Source organism: Danio aesculapii, chromosome 5 (assembly GCF_903798145.1).
Source record: "Danio aesculapii chromosome 5, fDanAes4.1, whole genome shotgun sequence".
Lineage (NCBI taxonomy): Eukaryota > Metazoa > Chordata > Actinopteri > Cypriniformes > Danionidae > Danio > Danio aesculapii.
Window position 1 is genome coordinate 7980675 of NC_079439.1, and position 20009 is coordinate 8000683.

Below are 20009 nucleotides of genomic sequence, written 5' to 3' on the forward strand. Positions count from 1 at the left end.
TAGCACAATGACAATAAAGCTCAGCTTGACTTGACTTGAAGAAAGAGTCTAATCCAGTTTTCAGGGTTTAAAGCAGGGGTCACCAATCTCGGTCCTGCAGGGCCGGTGTCCCTCCAGGGTTTAGCTCCAACTTGCCTCAAAACACCTGCCTGGATGTTTCAAATATACCTAGTAAGACCTTGATTAGCTTGTTCAGGTGTGTTTGATTAGGGTTGGAGCTAAAATCTGCAGGACATCGGCCCTCCAGGAACAAGTTTGGTGACCCCTGGTTTAAACAGTCATGGAAAACCTGGAAAAGTCATGGAGTTTTGACATGGCATTTTCCAGGCCTGGAAAAGTTTTGGAAAAACAGAAAAAATCCACAAAGTTTTGGAAAAATCATGGAAATTAGTTTAAGAAATATCTGTATACTTGAATAAGGGCTGCGCGATATCAGAAAAATCTGACATTAGGGTATTTTGGACTTCTGAGATATATATTGCGATGTGAATACAAATTCACCAGATGATTTAACAGGTTTATTTGGATTGATTGGGGGGATTTTGTAGAGGAGTGACTCTCGAATAATATATAACAAATAAATGACAAGCATAGATAAATGAAATAAAGATAAAAGTGAGTTCTACTTCCTCACACTTCACTTGTTTCAATACTATAGGAGATATTCAATTATATTCTTTTTGTGTTCAATAAAATACCTCATACATGTTTAAAACACGTGAAGGGTGTAATGAAAATGGTAAGTCATTTTTGGGGAACTATCTCTTTAAAAATGCATGCAGATGATTTTACTCCATTATGGTTAAACTCTAATCCCAACATTGCATACCCTGCGATGTGATTGCGGATGCACACATTGCCATATCGATGCTGAAACAATATATTGTGCAGCCCTGACTTGAATATAGGTTACTTTTCTTTACTTCTGTTCTGTCCTTGGCCAAAAACTTACTCTCACATTGTTAGTGCTGTGTAAGCATGATCAGAATCAATTTTACACAGATATAAAAACTCATTTCAACACAATAGATTGTTGCCTGTTCTATGATATGCTGTAATAGATTTGAACGTCATTGTTTTTCTTATTATTTACCATGTACAGTTGAAGTCAGAATTATTAGCCCCCTGTTCGTTTTTTCCCTCAGTTTCTGTTTAACGGAGAGCAGATTTATTCAACACATTTCTAATCATAATAGTTTTATTAACTCATTGCTAATAACTGATTTATTTTATCTTTGTCATGATGACAGTAAATAATATTTGACTAAATATTTTTCAAGACACTTCTATACAGCCTAAAGTGACATTTAAAGGCTTAACTAGGTTAATAAGGTTAACTAGGCAGGTTAGGGTAATTAGGTAATTTTGTCCTTAAAATGTTTTTTTAATTAAAAACTGCTTTTATTCTAGCAGAAATAACAGAAATACGACTAAAATAAGAACGAATATTATCAGACATACTGTGAAAATGTCCTTGCTCTGTTTAACATCATTTGGGAAATATTTTAAAAATAAAAGCAAATTCAAAGGGGGGCTAATAAATCTGACTTCAACTGTATATGTAGACATTACATCATGAAAATTTACTTGAAAGTTCTGGAAAAGTCTTGGAATTTTTGTAGTAAAAATGAGTATGAACCCGGAATTTTACTCTTCTGGTCTTCCCTCTCTTTCTTTCTCTCCCTCTCTCTCTCTCCATCCATCTATCTATCTATCTATAGTCTCCGTCTGTCCGTCCATCCATCTATCTATCTATCTATCTATCTATCTATCTATCTATCTATCTATCTATCTATCTATCTATCTATCTATCTATCTATCTATCTATCTATCTATCTATCTATCTATCTATCTATCTATCTATCTATTTGTCTAACTGTCTGTCTGTCCGTCCGTCCGTCTCTCTATTTCTCTCTTTCTCTCCCTCTCCCTCTCTCTCTCTCCATCCATCGATCTATCTATAGTCTCCGTCTGTCTGTCTGTCTGTCTGTCTGTCTGTCTGTCTGTCTGTCTGTCCGTCAATCCGTCCGTCCGTCCGTCTGTCTATCTATCTATCTCTCTCTCTCCCTTTCTCTCTCTCCGTCCATCTATCTATCTATCTATAGTCTCCATCTGTCTGTCTGTCTGTCCGTCCGTCCGTCTGTCTGTTTGATCTATCTATCTATCTATCTATCTATCTATCTATCTATCTATCTATCTATCTATCTATCTATCTATCTATCTATCTATCTATCTATCTATCTATCTATCTATCTATCTATCTATCTATCTATCTATCTATCTATCTATCTATCTATCTATCTATCTATCTATCTATCTATCTATCTCTTTCTCTCTCTCTCTCTCTCTCTCTCTCTCTCTATCTATCTCTCTCTCTCTCTCTCTCTCTCTTCAAGTTCAAGTTCAAGTTGCTTTATTGGCATGACATTCAATACAGTATTGCCAAAGCACTTCAAGTATGTAGTATACTAAAATCATTAAATAATAAAAATAAAAAAAATTATAATAATAAAACAGTAAATAAAACATAAATGACAAAAAACACAAACAAACAGATAATATATTTGATAAATATAACAATTATAATAATAAAACGTCTAGATTATTCAAATAAGATACATGAATTTACATTAACCATTTCTTATTGTGTGTAGGGTGTATACATATTTTGCAGCTAGTCTATACGGCAGTTCATTCTCTCCGAGTATATGGTAAAGTTTTTCTGAGTCATTTAAATTAAAAAATGAATTAGTCAGTGTTTCAAATTGGGGGGAAAATATTTCTCTAGTTGTGGTGTATTTGGGGCAAAACAGAAGAAGGTGTATCTCATCCTCTATTTGTTTTGTGTCACTCTCTCTCTCTCTCTCTCTCTCTCTCTCTCTCTCTCTCTCTCTCTCTCTCTCTCTCTCTCTCTCTCTCTCTCTCTCTCTCAGTGAGGATGTGGATGATTGTCAACCCTCTGCTCACATCACTTGTCCTGTTAAAACCATGATTAAAGCTCCAGGAACACCTGTCAGAAACAGCGCAGGTAAGAACACACAGTAACCCCACGACTGAAGATCCAAAATGTCTGACCAAAGCCTTCCAGCACTTGAGCTGCACACATTTATGCGGTATTCATCATACTTGGAATTGAACCTGTTTTATTTAATCATTTTACTGTGAAGCACTTTGTGACTTTTTGTCTATGAGTGGTGCTCTATAATGTCATTATTCATTCATTTTCCTTCAGCTTAGTCCCTTATTTATCAAGGGTTGACACTGCAGAATGAACCGCCAACTATTCCAGCATATTTTTTATGCAGCAGTTGCCACACTCTCATTCAGACACACACTCATACACTATGGCCAATTTAGTTAGTCCAATTCTCTTATAGCGCATGTCTTTGGACTGTGGGGGAAACTGGAGCACCCGGAGGAAAACCACAACAACACGGGGAGAACATGCAAACTCCACACAGAAATGCCAACTGGCCCAGCCCAGACTCGAACCAGCAATCTTCTTGCTGTGAGGTGACAGTGCTAACCACTGAGCCACCATGCCACCTTATTATTTTTTTTAATTTCATGTTTAAAGTCCCAAAATGTACAAAATTCCTAAATATTTTATAGTTAAATGGTTAAAGTGTCCCGTGTTGTGTATTTGTGTGTGTTTTTATGTCCTTCTGCAGGCTTCATTACTCCCACTTTTGGTGTTGTGAGCAGCAGTGCACCTCTAGGCCCCGCCCTGGATCGCCCCATGCCCCGCCCACACCCTAAAGACGAAGCCTCATTGGTCCAGAGGGCGGAACACATTCCTGCTGGAACTCGCACTCCAATGTGTGCTCACTGCGACATGGTGATCAGGTACACACAGATACAGTTGAAGTCAAAATTATTAGCCCTTCCTTCTTTGTCTTATATTTCCCAAATGATGTTTAACAGAGAAAGGAATTTTTTTACAGTATTTCCTATAATATTTTTTCTTCTGGAGAAAATCTTATTTGTTTTATTTTGGCTAGAATAAAAGGAGTTTTTAATTTTTTAAAAGCCATTTTAAGGTCAATATTAGCCCCCTTAAGCAATGTTTGTTTTGGATTGTCTACAAAACAAAACACTATTATACAATAACTTGCCTAATTAGCCTAACTTTAACCTAATTAACTTAATTAAACCTTTAAATGTCACTTTAAGCTGTATAGAAGTGTCTTGAAAAATATCTAGTCAAATATTATTTACTGTCATCATGGCAAAGATAAAATAAATCAGTTATTAGAAATTAGTTATTAAAACTATTATAATTAGAAATGTGTTGAAAAAATCTGTTCTCCGTTAAACAGAAATTGTTGTGTTTGCATGTTTTGAAATTTGATTAAGACTACGTTTATTTCCCACAGTAATGCTACTAATGTTATGAATATTATTAGAATTTTAAAATGTATGTTTCTGTTTACATTTATTTATGAATGTAATTTATACTGTCTTGGGTGTTACACAATCTTTTTAGAAATCGTGCTAATATTCTCATTTGATACTCGGCTCTTTTATGTAATTGTCTGTGTTTGAATATTATTTTTATCTTTTTATTTTTTTCAGTGGACACCATCTTCAGTTCCTTCCTCTTTCTCATTCTTTCTCTTTGATAAATGAGTTATTAGCTTAAATTAATTAGCTTAAAGGGATAGTTCACCCCAAAAAACAATATGTTTACTCATTTAATCCCACTCAAGTGGTTACAAACTTTCAATTCAATTCAATTCCCCTTTATTTGTATAGCGCTTATACAATGTAGATTGTGTCAAAGCAGCTTCACATAAAGGGTCATAGTAAATAGGAACAGTGCAGTTCAAACGTTCTTGAATTTCTTTCTTCTGTTGAACACAAGATGAGATATTTTGAAGAATGTTGACATCTATAGTAGGAACAAAAAATACTATGAACAGCTGCTTTTTCCATCATCCTTCAGTATATCTTCAGTTGTGTTCAGCAGAAGAAAGAAACTCAAACAGAGAAACTTTACCACAGGGTGGTACGGTGGCTCAGTGTTTAGCACTGTCACCTGACAGCAAGAAGGTTGCTGGTTCACGTCCCCGCTTGGCCAGTTGGCATTTCTGTGTGGAGTTTGCATGTTCTTTCCGTATTGGTGTGGGTTTCCTCCGGGTGCTCCGGTTTCCCCCACAGTCCAAACACATGCGCTATAGGTGAATTGAAGTAACTAAATTGGCCGTAGTGTATGAGTGTGTGTGGGATTGTGAGAGTGTATGTGTATTTCACAGTACTGGATTGCGGCTGGAAGGGCATCCGCTGCCTAATACATATGCCGGAATAGTTGGCGGTTCATTCTGCTGTGGCAAGCCCTAATAAATAAGGGCATACTCACACTATGCTATCTGAACCGTGCCAAGGCCCGTTTCCCGCATCATTTGAGAAGTGTGAGTGCGCTGAATCAGGCTCAGGCGCGGTTCACTTGGGCTTTGGCGCGGTACGCTTGTGTGTGAGTGCTAAACGCACCTAAGCCCGAAACTGAAAGCGAGACGTGACGTTTAAGGGGACTGTTTCACATGGATTTATTAATCATTCTTACTGTTTAATTAACGCAGACTGTCGTAGTTTATTAAAGATGCAAACTCCTCACTGCACCACAGCTGCGCCTTCAGCAAATCTCCTAATTCCTGCAGCACGAGGACTTTATGACTGTTTATGAGCGTCAAAAGTGGCAGATCTGTTCAGCGAAATGTTTGACTGTGTCACTGCATATCAAACGACTAAAACAATATAACTGAAGAAATCTCCACTGTGCTGAGTGAGAGCGCTTCTCTACTGAACAGCGCATCATCGATGACGTAAGAGTGCCCAGGCCCGAATGTAATGTGAGTGCGGGCCGTCAGGGGAGACGGGAGGGGGGACAAGTGTGCTTTAACCCGGTTCAATTCAAATGTACATAGTGTGAGTATGCCCTAAGAGACTAAGCCGAAGGAAAATGAATGAATGAGTAAATTATGACAGAATTTAAATTTTTGGGTGAACTGTCCCTTTAAGAGTAATATTCAATAACAATTGTCACTCTGAACTCCCCTCTTACTTTCACAGCCACCTTATCCATCGCCAAACACACACCTATGTAACATACACCCTCAGCCAAACAACAAAAAAGTGCAAAGAGGCATTAAAGTTATTAAAGGGCGTCACAGTGGCTCAGTGGTTAGCACTGTCGCCTCACAGCAAGAAGGTTGCTGGTTTGAGTCCCGGCTTGGCCAGTTGGTGTTTCTGTGTGGAGTTTGCATGTTCTCCTCATGTTGGCGTGGGTTTCCTCCGGGTGCTCCGGTTTCTTCCACAGTCCAAAGACATGCGCTATAGGTGAATTGGATGATCTAAATTGGCCGTAGTGTATGTGTGTGAGAATGAGTGTGTATGGGTGTTTCCCAGTACTGGGTTGCAGCTGGATGGGCATCCGCTGTGCAAAACATATGCTTGATAAGTTGGCAGTTCATTCCACTGTGGTGACCCCTGATAAACAAATACACTAAGTCGAAGGAAAATGAATGAAAACAGAAAAACAACACAACAAATCCTATATAATAACCCTAAATAAAGAAAAATAAAATAACATAACAAAATATTGTAAAAAACTATTGCCAAATTGCGTTTATGCATTAGTACATTTTTATTTTAAAACACTGTTAGAATGAAAACATTCCTCATCCAGAGAGGCGTTTTTATCACATTTAAAAAAAAAATACATTTAATGGTGTTCGTCCACAGCCTAAACCGCATATTTTGCTGGGTTCTGTACTATAAAACTAGATTAGTTTCAATAATAATGCATGCAAAAAAACACAGTGTACACATGCATAGCCAATTTCACATACATACAGTCTCACCAAATGCACACAAAAATACATATTCATAAATTAGGCTTCATAAATGCCAACAGCCATTTACATACACAGTCAAAATCATTAGCCCTCCTGTGAATTTTGTTTTCTTTTTCAAATATTTCCCAAATTATGTTGTCATATAACAGAGCAAGGATTTTTTTTTACAGTATTTCCCAGAATAGTTTCAAGAGTTCACACTTAGATATTGTTTGACAAATGTTAGCAGGTTTGGCATGCTGTCCCCGGAGAGAACCCTGAGCTCAGAGATAGTTGAGCCCAGGGCTCCCGCCTGGTCAATAGAGCATGTAAGGGGAGTATGAGATCAGGTGGTTCTCGAGAGCTCTCCGTAGTAAAGGAGGAAAGGAGGAGAAGGGGTGGATGGGGGGTTTCTTCGGAAAACGAAGGTAAGGGAGTAGTTCTAGCTAGGCTACTTATAGTGAGTTTGGATTAATCTGATTGGCTAATGATTGTAGATGGGTGACCAGCTGCAGTCAATCATATCACGTGCTCCTCTCGAAATTAGTATGTGAAACTTCACTTATCTTCTGGAGAAAGTCTTATTTATTTTATTTCTTATTATGTTTTTGCTATGATGACAGTACATAATGATTTACTAGATATTTTTCAAGATACTCAGTATTCAGCTTAAAGTGACATTTAAAGACTTAACTAGTCAAGTTACTGTATAATGATGGTTTGTTCTGTAGACAATCGAAAACAAACATTGCTTAAGGGGGCTAATAATATTGACCTTAAAATGGTTTTTAAAAAATTAAAAACTGCTTTTATTCTAGCTGAAATAAAACAAATCAGATTTTCTCCAGAAGAAAAAATATTATCAGACATACTGTAAAAAATTCCTTGCTCTGTTAAACATCATTTGGGAAATATTTAAAAAATTACAAAAAAAAAAATCAAAGAAGGGTGAATAATTTTGACTTCAACATAAGTTAAAATAAAAGCTGTATTACACTTTGATTATGTTTTGTTTTGACTGATATTTGTGTGTTTCAGGGGTCCATTTCTGGTGGCAATGGGTAAATCGTGGCACCCGGAGGAGTTCACCTGCGCTCACTGCAGTGTTTCTCTGAGCGAGCTGGGCTTTGTGGAGGAACAGGGCTCCGTTTACTGCCAACACTGCTATGAAGAGTTCTTCGCTCCTACCTGCTCACGCTGCCACCACAAAATCCTGGGGGTACATGACTCTGTGCTTCATAAACATGAAATACAGTTGAAGTCAAAATTATTAGCTATTATTATTCTTTTCTTTTTCAAATATTGTACAGAGCAGAAATGTGCATACGTAACGTTGCGAGCTATATAAAACAAACTTGACGGGAGAATGTGTGCTGGTGTAATTAAACTCTTAGTAAACATATGGAACTTAAAGATTGACTTAATTGAACCACTTTAAATCATCATACTGATTGAGCCATAAACATTCATTTATATGTATTCTGGTGTACTGTACGTTCACTTTTAGGAAGGTTTCTACTCAAATTTGATAAATCAGAGCCCAGGATTCTACAACCACAAATCAGAAAAAGTTGGGACAGTATAAAAAATGCAAATATAAAAAATTGCAGACAATACAAGCAACATAATTTAATGTGTTCCTCATGATTTTTAGTTTTATTCTTTCCAAGAGTTCACAATTAGCTGATGATTGATTATAAAGCTCGTTTGGCATGCTGTCCCGGGGGAGAGCCCTGAGCTCATGAGATCCTCAAGCCCGGAGCTCCCTCCCGTTTGCAAGGCGAGAGGGGAGTTTGAGCTCAGGTAGATATCGAGAACTCCCCTGATGTAATAGCTAATGAACAGATAGTGATTGCTCTTAAGAGATAACTACTTACAAGGAGCATGTCTATGGTGCTGATCTGGATTAGTCAATTAACTTAAGTTGCATGTTTTTGGATGGTAAGAGGAAACCAGGGAAACTGGGGGAAACCCACGTGAGCATGTGAAGAACGTGTAAAATCCTCACAGAAACATCACCTGGCTTGGTAAAGACTAGAACCAGTGACGTTCTAGCTGTGATGCAACAGTGCTAACCACTGGGCCACCGTGCCACCCTTCTAGGAAAGGAGGAGTAGGGGTGGAAGGGGGGATTCTTCAAAATGAAGATGGCTGTGATATGGAACTTAAGGTATTTATAGTAGCTTAGGAATCGTCTGATTGGTGAATCATAAATTGAATAATGCGGGACCAGCCACAAGCAATCATGAGCACGAGATCCTCTCGAAATTAGTTTAAAAATAAACTTCACTTAAAAAAAACACGTATTGCCATTTTGGTTCTTGCAACACATTTCAAAAAAGTTGAAACAGTAAAGCATTTACCTCTTTGTAATGTTGCCATTCCTTTTCACAACACTTAAGAGACATTAGGGGACTGAAGACACCAAGTGATGTAGTGTTTCAGGTGTATTTTTGTCCTATGGGCAACAGTACGGGGTCTTCGTTGTCGCATTTTGAGCAACAGATTCTCTGTTGGAGACAGGTCGGGACTGCAGGCAGGCCATTCAATACCTGTATCCTCTTCCTCCACAGACAGTACTTTGTAATGTGTGCAGAATGTGGTTTTGCATGGTCTTGTTGAATTATGCATGGGTGTCCCTGGAAAAGAAGGCAGCATATTGTGCTCCAAAAGCTCTGTACTTTTCAGCATTAGTGGTGCCATCATAGAAGTGCAAGTTACCATTGCCAAGCGCACTGACACAACCCCATACCATGACAGACCCTGGCTTACATGAGATGACAGACTTACTTGCTGGTAACAGTCTGGATGATCTGTTTTTTCTTTGGTCTGGAGCACACGGTGTCCATTTTTCCCAAAAAACACCTCAAATTCCTCCAGATTGCTTGAATCTTTAAAATATGTTATGCATGGTTGAAGGTGAAATATACAAATGTCTTCCTATCCTACTTTGAGGAACATTTGTTTTTAAACATTTCAATAATGTTCTTACATATTTGTTGGCAAACTGGTGATCCTCGGCCCATCTTTGCTCCTAAAGGACTAGACCCTTCTTGGATGCTGCTTTCGTACCAAATCATGATTGCAATCACCTGTTGACATCACCTGTTTCAAATCATATCATTATTTAACCAATTTACCTGATTACTAGCCCTAAACTGCTCCTGTCCTTTTTTTGGAATGTGTTGCGTTAATTGTGTTAATTTGAATTATTAACAATTGTAATTTAATAAAACCAAATATTTAAATGCATTTTAAAATGTTTTGAATTTGAATTTCTTAACTTGAATATTGAACATCTGAAATTTAAGACAATTTTTTTAAGTCAGATTTTTATAAACCTATTTTCAAACTTCAGATTTTTTTTTTGTTCTGAATTGCAGATATTGGGTTTGTACAAATAATGTTTCGAGTTTTCAATATGAAGAAATTCGTCGGATCATCAAATTCAATATTCTAAAATTCAAAACCAGAGATTCAGATCATGAAATTCAGATCGCACAGAAAGTAGGTCAGGGGTGATCAACAGGGAAGAGTAGACAATCAACGAAAAGTCAAATGCTATGTTGTACTGTAGAATATTGTAACAAATAGCATCATAATTTACATAATTTGATGAAGAAGTGTGTGCATGCAAATATGTCATTTACCACAGCTGTAAAATTCTGGAACCGTTTGAAAATGCACCTGGAAAGAGCTTGAAAAGTCTTTAAATTTGACTTTGGAAAAGGGGTAAGAGCCAAGTGTGTGTTGAAATAACCCATCAGAGCTGGGAGAATCAGGGGTCAGTTCTTCGTACAGTACCTCGCTTAAATGATCTAAGATGATTTGACAGATCCTGGATCTTTTAATCTTGATAACTAATCTTTGGCTAATTTGGTTCTTCAAACAAGTTCGCGAATCAGATTAAAATGTCTGGATGAACTCATCTGAGGTCGCTGCATGTGTTGTGAAGGAGAGATTTAGCGATCCTCGAAATCATGATCAGCAATCCAATGATTGGCTGACGGCACATCAGCATAATGACATCATCTGATTAATATTCAATTATCCATGTCAGCAAAATTACATGAAATTCATAGTAAACGGTTTGTTAAATATGATACGCAATAACTTTCCACCTTTGTTGTAGGCTACAAGCTTTAAACTTTCATGTGTCGATAGTACTTAGCAAATTATTTAGTTTTACAGTTAGAGCGGATTTTCTTCATTATAGCAGACTCGGCCTATTCAAGTTTCTTAATCTGTGAAAGGAAAAACTGGCTGTGTAAGTTAATTTAGCATTTAAAAAGGTATTTTGATGTTGGTAAAGGTGTCTGCAACATTTGTGAAGCATCAAATCACCATCATATTAGCTGTCAAAACATGTTCATGACTGCATAAATGTATTATTCCTTAAAAAAATTGCTATTATTGTGCATGTCTGTTATCATACACAAATTAAACTAAAGCTGGGTCGGTACCTTTAAATAGTACTTGTTTGTAACTAAAAAGTCCAAATTGATAAATGTTCTCTTTGAGCCCCTTGGGAGGAGAACAGCCCGTGACAGTTTTTGTACTTTTATCTCTAAATGCAGATTGCATAAGTTTTATTTATATATATATATATATATATATATATATATATATATATATATATATATATATATATATATATATATATATATATATATATTTTTTTTTTACTTTAAACTTAAACTGAAACTATATTTAACTACTACTGTAAGAAAATATCAGCATTTAGTACATACTTTCAGTATTAGCTTTGCTTGAAAAGAGCCAATCTAATCCTGTTTATATGAAATAAGCTGCTCCCGAGCAGGTCAGACCTGTTGCTTTGACAACAACTCTCAGATGAGTTTTGAAGAACGAAACGATCGTGTCAAATCATCAATAACCAAATCCAGCTAACTGAGTAATCCACGTTAGAAGAACAGACCCCAGCTCTTTATCACTCAAAACACAGAAAGCTTAAGTAAGTTTGATTAATGAGATGTATTTGAGTTAAATATATGAATTTGGTTCACTGAAGCATGTATATATTTATTACACAAACTACTGAAAATAGCTGACCTCAGATGGTCAATTTGCAGAAGAACAGTCTCCTCCTGAGTGAAACAAATGCCAGCAAACTCGCACAGCTCTGTGATTGGCCAAAATGCTTAGTTTGACTTTTCGTTGATCGTCTACTCTTCCCCGTTGATCACCCCTGACCTACTTTCTGTGTGATCTGAATTTCGCGATCTGAATTTCTGCTTTTGAGTTTTAAAATATTCAATTTGATGTGAATTTCTGAAAATCTTGAAAACTCGAAACTGTATTTCTACAAACCCAATATCTGCAGTTTATGATTTTACAACCAACAAACATCTGAAGTTTGAAAATACTAAACAATAAAAATCTGATTCAAAAAATTCAGCTGTCTTAAATTTCAGATGTTTAATATTTTGGTCACACTTTATTTTGATGGTCTGTTTGTTGAATTTACATTACATTGCATCTACATGCCAACTAATGCTCATTGGATTATAAGTAGACTGTTGGGGTTAGGGTTAGGGTTTCGTGCATTCACATGGGGGCTTCAGCGTCAACACTTGACAGAGGGCTTGTCTGAAGTTGGGGCTGACGCAATCGTCATAGCAGCATCAGCCATTGAAATTAGTCTGCAATCGGCTACTGTCCGAGCTGGGGTATTTGCATAAAGCAATCCGATTGGCTGACGCTTCTGTTGCCGCTTGAAAAGTTGAGAATTTCCCATCTTCTGCAGCGAGCAACACCACTGAAGCGGTGCCAACAGATCCATAATACAATCTGGCAACGCCTGACATCATCCATTCAAAGTGAATGGGAAGCGTTGACGCTGATGCCCCGTGTGAATGGGGCATTAGTGTAAGTTGACATGTACTTGCAAAATTTCTTATAGTCAGTTAAATGTCTGTTGAAGGACAGTATCAACAGATATTAAGCAGACAGTCTACTAATACTCAAATGGACCATCAAAATAAAGTCTTACCAATATTTAAATTAAGAAATTCAAATTCAAAACATGTTTTTATAGCATATAATATTCGGGTTTTATTAAATTACAATTGTTAATAATGCAAATGAATACAAATGAACATAATTCAAATTCAGATTGTTTTGGCATATTATTAGCTCCATATTCTGCTGCCTGTTTGATATATTGAATATGTCTGACAAAATGAACATTTGTTATCTGACTTTTAGTATTTTCCTGTTCATCCTCTTAAAGCAGTTTTGAAGCAATCTACAGCTTATAAAGTGCCATACACTGTAAAACCCAATAAGTTAAGGCAACTCAAACCGTTTGAGGAAACTGATTGCAATAAACCTTTGAGTTAAAGAACTAATCTAAATGAGTACTGTGAACTTACTCCATTTAAGTTGAAGTAACAAAGTATTTAATGCAATACCTTTAACACTGAGTTCAAAACTCTTTTCAAATGAGTAGAATTAACCTTCAGTCAATTTTGAGTTAACTACACTCACTTCATATGATGAAGTTGACTGTTGTGTTTTACAGTGTAGAAACGAAGGTTACTTGACCTAATATGTCACTATTTTTTAAGTCCTACTGACCACAACCTGTTGAACGGAAATGTGCTCTCTGTGTAGAAACAATGATGTCGTCTTTTAACAGGAAGTGATCAATGCACTCAAGCAGACGTGGCACGTGTATTGCTTCCTGTGCGCTTCCTGTCAGCAACCTATAAGAAATGATACGTTTCACCTGGAGGATGGAGAGCCGTACTGTGAGAGAGGTGCTTGTTTCTTTTACTTCTATTGTTGTGTTACTTGTGCTGAGCAAATAGCATTTTAAATCACTGAAGCTAACTCTCAAACCTTCCTGCACTTACTGTATGCGTTTGATTCTTTTATGAAGACACTACTGAGTTTCTTATTTAAGTCATTTTATTTGTATGGCGTTTGTGGCAGTGCAGCTGATTTTTAACTTTAATTGTGGACATTTTGGGCAGTGTGGTGATGCAGTGGGTAGCGGTTTGAGCCTCGGCTGGGTCAGTTGGCATTTCTGTGTGCAATTGGCATGTTCTGCCCGTATTGGCATGGGTTTCCTCCGGGTGCTCCGGTTTCCCCCAAATGCCCAAAGACATGCGGTATAGGTGAATTGAATAAGCTAAATTGGCCATGGTATATGTGTGTGAATGAGTGTGTATGGATGTTTCCCAGTGATGGGTTGCAGCTGGAAGGGCATCCGCTGCGTAATACATGCTGGATAAGTTGGTGGTTCATGCCGCTGTGGCGACCCCTAATGAATAAAGGGACTAAGCCAAAATGAATGTATGAATGAAATACAGTGAAAACCATACCGTTTTTGTTATACAATGTATGTCAATAATTATATATATTCTGCACAAGAAGTTTGGCCAGAGGAAAAATGGTCGTGCCCAACTGAGTCTGGTTTCTCTCGAGGTTATTTCCATCACTTGCGTCAATTGGTGAAGTTTGTTCCTGGCCACTGTCGCCACTGGCTTGCTTGGTTTGGGACTTGTGAAGCTGAGCATCGTTGTGTTGTCCCGATACCAATTGGTACTGGAATTTAAAAAACATCCATTTCCCGTGAACATTTGAGCGCGATCTTAAACGTGCTCAACACTGACTGTGAAGGAGTCAGTGTTGAGCACTGTGATTGTCCGTGAAGGTCATCAGTTCACCGAACTCACTGCTGTTTACTGATTGTAACAACAGATACAGGAACACTGGAGCATTTTAAAGCTGTGAGGATCAGCTGTTTATAAGCTGACAAGAATTGACTGATCTTCATGGCTTTAAAACACTCCAGTGTCCCTGTATCTGTGGTTACATTTAGGGCGCACTCACACTATACTATCCGAACCGAGCCCCCAGGTGTGTTTCCTGGTTTGTTTGAGAAGAGTGAGTGCTGTGAATCGGGCTCAGGCAGGGTTCAGTTGGCCTGCCCTGGTCCTGTTGGAAGAGGTGTGCCAGAGCGTGTTTCACTTGGGCTTTGGCGCGGTACGCTTGTAGTGTGAGTGCAAAGCACGCCTGAGCTCAAGACTGAAGACGAGACGTGACTTTTACGGGACTGTTTCATATGTGTTTATTAATCATTCTTACTGTTTAATGAAAGCTAACTATTGTAGATTATTAAAGATGCAAACCCCTCACTGCATTACAGCTGCACCTTCAGCAAACCTCCTAATGCCTGCAGCACGAGGATTTTTATGATTGTTTATGAGCGTCAAAAGTGGCTGATCTGTTTGGCGAAATAATATTTGATTGCGTGTTACTTCATCAATAATGACTAAATGAGCGAGAATGAGCGAGAGCGCTTTTCTTCTGTTAAACTGAACAGCGCATTATCGATGATGTAAGCGTGCTCAGGCCCGAATGCAATGTGAGTGCAGGCCATTAGGGCATTGATGGGAACCAAGCATTATGCCCTTAGTAAACAGCGGTGAGTTCGGTGAACTGATGACCTTCACAGCCAATCACAGTCATTTCTGTTAAGGACGTGAACACAATGGCAAATCAGCGCTGTTTAAGAACGTGCTCAGATGTTAGCGGGAAATGGGAATTTTTAAAATTTCAGAACCAATTGGTATCGAATTCCAATATCGGGACAACCCTGATGCCCCACTGCATTTCTATCTAATGAAAACAGCCTTGATGAACATAAGAGACTTCTTTAATAACATTAAAAACCAATCAATTATATTATTACTTAGTCGTGAAAGACATTTTCTCACTGAAGCTTTTATTGTCTGTCTTATATAATATTTTTGATAACAGACTTTGATATGCTTTGCAAATTATGAACATTTTTGAGACATCTTCTGAAATACCTCCAAAATAAGCCATTATTAGTGTGTTGAATTGTTATTCAGGATAAATTCACTCATTTTCCTTCCGCTTAGTCCTTTATCAGGGGTCGCTACCATACTTGCCAACACTCCCGTTTTTCCCAAGAGTCTCCCGTATTTAAGACCCATTTGGTACAGTCCAGCTAGCTTTTTGGTTCAGTCCCCATATGCGCACCGAACCCAACGCGCAACCAACTTCATACCCGCTCTCAGGTCTTCAGTTCGTGTGCACCTTTCCCCCCACTCAGCACTTCGCGCAGCACCCCCGGATAAAATCTCCTGGATTTTTAGATCTGAATGTTGGCAGGTATGGTCGCCACAGCAGAATGAACCGCCAACCTTTCCAGCAAATGTTTTACACAGCGGATGCCCTTTCAGCTGCAACCCAGTACTGAAAAACACCCATACACACTCATTCATACTCATACACTATGGGCAATTTAGTTTATTCAATTCACCTATAACTGTGGGGGAAACCGGAGCACCCTGAGGAAACCCACACCAACACAAGGAGAACATGCAAACTCTACACAGAAAGGCCAACTGGCCCAGCCAGGACTCCGAACCAATGACATTCTTCCTGTGAGGCGATAGTGCTAACCACTGAGCCACCTTTTCTTTTTTCTGTCTATATGAATTTCCTAATTTTAGGTATCTTCCAAGGAGCATCAGAGAAACTCTTAAAGCTGATACTTAAAGTCTGAAGAATGTGTTTTGCAATCATGGTTTAATTGTGTGTTTAGATTTTTACAGTCTGTTTGGGACGGGTTGCCGTGGCTGTGATTTCCCAATAGAAGCGGGAGACAAGTTCCTAGAGGCCCTGGGCGGCACCTGGCACGACACCTGCTTCGTGTGCACAGTGAGTGTGTGTGTTCGGCTCTATCTCTGAGTGTGTGTGTACTGTATGTGTGTGTCTTCTTTCTTTCATTATGATCAATATCCGTTGTGTTCTCCTCAGGTGTGCAGTGTCAGCCTGGAGGGTCAGACCTTCTTCTCCAAAAAGGGCAAACCGCTTTGCAAGAAACACGCTCACGCTCTCAAAATATAACATAGCTTGTTGAGGAATAAGCAAAAAATGAAGAGATATTTACAACCATACGCAGGAAATGCCACATTCTCTCATAGGAAAAGCAGCTCTGGTGTGGTTTGGAGTGAAGGTTGATCTGTTGAATGGCTCTTTATGCCGAGTTCAGACTGCATGATTTTCAAAGTAGTCGTGTCACAGATGTTTTCACACTGCATGACTATCTGGGCTAGCATTTTGTCGCTGCTGTGTTTACACTGTAAGGTGGATCAGAGACAGGGGGTTTCACACTGCGTGACTTTAAAATAGGAAGAATCACTGACAACTTTGTCCAAACGACTTCTCACAACCAAAAACACGTCGTATATCTTTTGTTATTAATGACATAATGAGAAAGAAGCCTTAATGGGGTAGGAAATGTACATATTTGCTCACTTGGGTTTGAAGGGAATTAGCAATTTCTCCTCAACTTTTTTCTTTTTTGACCTGGTTGTGATATTGCTCACATGATGCCTCAAACAGACATAAGTGCTCCTGCCAAATTTACACTAGTTTTTCCTCCATTTCTTGAATCCAAATAAACTGTAAATAAGCGCTTTTAACTTCTCCTCCAACCTCCCGATGGCCTGCAGATACCCACACTAGTGGATGCTGCTCTCTCATTGGCTGTAGGTGATCGTCGATGTTATTTTCAGTCAAAACTCATTTCACACGGCATTCTTTTAGATCGCATCTTTGATAGTTCACACTGTGTGATTGTTACTCACGTGAACGAGCACCGATTTGCCTGTGATTTCATACATTTGTCGGCGATTTCTCAAAACCTGACGGCGAGTCAAAATTGGGGCTAAAATCATGCAGTCTGAACTCGGCATTAGGAACATATGCTTGAATTATTGACTACAGTTTTTTCTTTATTGTTTTGCATTCCTCTCTCTGTTTCTCTTAGGGATGTGTTCAAACATTGAAAGTCTAGATTGATCAAACCAAACTTTGGTGCAATTGTTATGTTTGATTTTGACTTTTGAATTATTGCTAAATTTCCATTGCATTGATTTCCATTTCCACTATCAGAAGTACCAAAATAACAAACCGTACTGTACCTCTTTTTTTGGACACATTTTTAAAGGGGACCTTTTATGCCCCTTTTTACAAGATGTAAAATAAGTTTCTGATGTCCCTAGAGTGTGTATGTCAAGTTTTAGCTCAAAATACCACACAAGTAATGTTTTATAACTCTTTGAAACTGACCCTTTTAGGCTTTGTTACTAATTGTGGAGTTTTAGTGACTGTCGCTTTAAATTCAAATGAGATTGCTAATGAGTTAGAGATGGTCACTAATGGGCGGGGCTTTCCTCCTCTGATGACACATACGAATGGAGAATATCAATCAAAGAGTTTCTGAAGACTGTTTTTATCAAGTCTTATTATAAAAAATAAAATTAATATGTTTCACCATTTAAATCTGGTTATATTCACTGACTGTTGCCACACAACTGTGTTCAACTGTGATTTTTGCCTAATAGGTCCCCTTTAACGCAGTGATTTGACCGCCTGCTCTGCATATTTTGTATCTTTCTTTTACTAGTTCAGAAGTTTGTTCAATTCGACTCAATTCAATCCATAAGTGCTCTGCGAAGTGGACATCACAATTTGAAACAGTGTTCAATTCAAAGGGTATCATACCAAAGACCCTTCACACTTCTGTAATACTTTAAGATGCTGCAAACTGTAGTGTCACGCAATAAAAAATAGTAAACTTCAAGTTCAGCTGATTTCCACTGTGTAGGGATTAGAGAGTAGCAAACACTATATACTGTAGAAGTGGTCCCCAACCTCTTGACCGTGGACCAGTACCGGTCCGTGGATCAATTGCTACCAGACCGTGCAATAAATCATTATTTATTTTTTCGTTTTATTGATTATCTGAGTCTGAACGATCTTTTATTTTGAAAAATCTTTTATTTTGTAAAACACATAATCATTCGCAGTCTCAGTGCTGCAGGTGAAAATGCAGAGAGGGATTTGAGAAATATAAAACGCCTAAAGAAACCTCTTCATATATCACCCTTTTAAAATACAAGACTGTTAAAAGATGGTCGCAATTTTACCGGCCACTTAATGGATGGAAACTCAATGAAGATACAGTGCTTTATTCCAACTCATTATCTGCATTAAATGGGTTTTACAGTAATTAAACAAATCATCTTCAAGACAGGACTTTCTGTATGAAATTTGTACAAAATTTATACTAAAATGAAAGAGAAACAAACGTTTGTACAGGAGTAGAGGTGGATGAGGTGGCAGAGAAACTCACTTAAACTTGCCCAGATAAACGCTGTTGCTGTCAAATATTGTTTACTTCACTAATATTGATCGAATATGCCTATTGGTTGAAGGTTATCGAAGAAATTTTATACGTTTCAAAATACAAAATACAGTATTTTATTTTTATACATAAGTGGCTGCTGTATTTTATGGTTTATTTTGCTACACGTAAAATTGAAGTATTTGGTATTTTGTTTTAAGATGCATTTCAATGTATTTTTGCCCATCGCTGACCACGGAGAACTCTACATTACCCAGCAGGCACACAACCTCATAAGATGTTACGATTAGGTTAGATTTAGGTCGTGTGATCAGGTGACCAAATATTGATGACGTTGATATTTGGTTGATTTTAGGTTGTGTTGGAAAGTGACCAAAATCCAGCGTCAAGCCAACGCCATATTGATGTCAAATACTGACATTTATTCGTCAGGTATGGCCACTAAAACCCAATGTTTAATAGATGTCATAGTAGTAACGTCCACACAACGTCATGCAGTAACATCATTAGACGTTAATATTTGGTTGATTTTTGGTTGGACGTTGGACATTGATGTTGAGATACCCGAATTTCATTTCCACACGAAATGCAACATCCCCACGACGTTGGGGTACAACCTCAATCTGATGTCATGTGGACGTCCTGTGCCTGCTGGGTGGTGCCATTTATTTATTAATTTATGTACTTTTTATTATTGAATTTTCAAGAAAATGTTGAAGAAAGTAAATGAAATAAGAAGTAGAACAAATGACACATCCTATCTGGAATCCCAAACATGACTTAATAATTACAGTTCAACATTCAGTCCATTTACACTGTAAAAAATGCTGGGTTCCACACAATCGATTTGTGTTGAGACAACATCGAGGAATGAAGTTAACTTATTAGTTTTTACAAATTTAAGTTGATTGCACATAAAACAAGTTAAGTTGTATTTTTGCCCATCGCCGACCACGGAGAAC

General features: G+C 37.9%; 1 protein-coding gene across 1 annotated transcript; it reads left to right on the top strand.

Moving 5' to 3' along the window:
* Positions 1–2939: 2939 nt before the first annotated feature.
* Positions 2940–18182, top strand: pdlim5a (PDZ and LIM domain 5a). Its single transcript, XM_056456828.1, has 6 exons — positions 2940–3028; positions 3672–3846; positions 7872–8052; positions 13495–13615; positions 16438–16553; positions 16653–18182. Exons 1-6 carry the CDS (start codon positions 2989–2991, stop codon positions 16740–16742), a joined length of 723 nt encoding a protein of 240 aa, XP_056312803.1. The 5' UTR covers positions 2940–2988; the 3' UTR covers positions 16743–18182.
* Positions 18183–20009: the final 1827 nt, after the last annotated feature.

What these genes read in the sequence shown, in the direction of transcription:
- pdlim5a (XM_056456828.1), top strand. Translation starts at nt 2,989, where the DNA reads ATGATTAAAGCTCCAGGAACACCTGTCAGAAACAGCGCAG. An exon ending in AGAGCCGTACTGTGAGAGAG is followed by an intron (nt 13,616 to 16,437) that starts GTGCTTGTTTCT and finishes TTGTGTGTTTAG; the next exon opens with ATTTTTACAGTCTGTTTGGG. An exon ending in ACACCTGCTTCGTGTGCACA is followed by an intron (nt 16,554 to 16,652) that starts GTGAGTGTGTGT and finishes TGTTCTCCTCAG; the next exon opens with GTGTGCAGTGTCAGCCTGGA.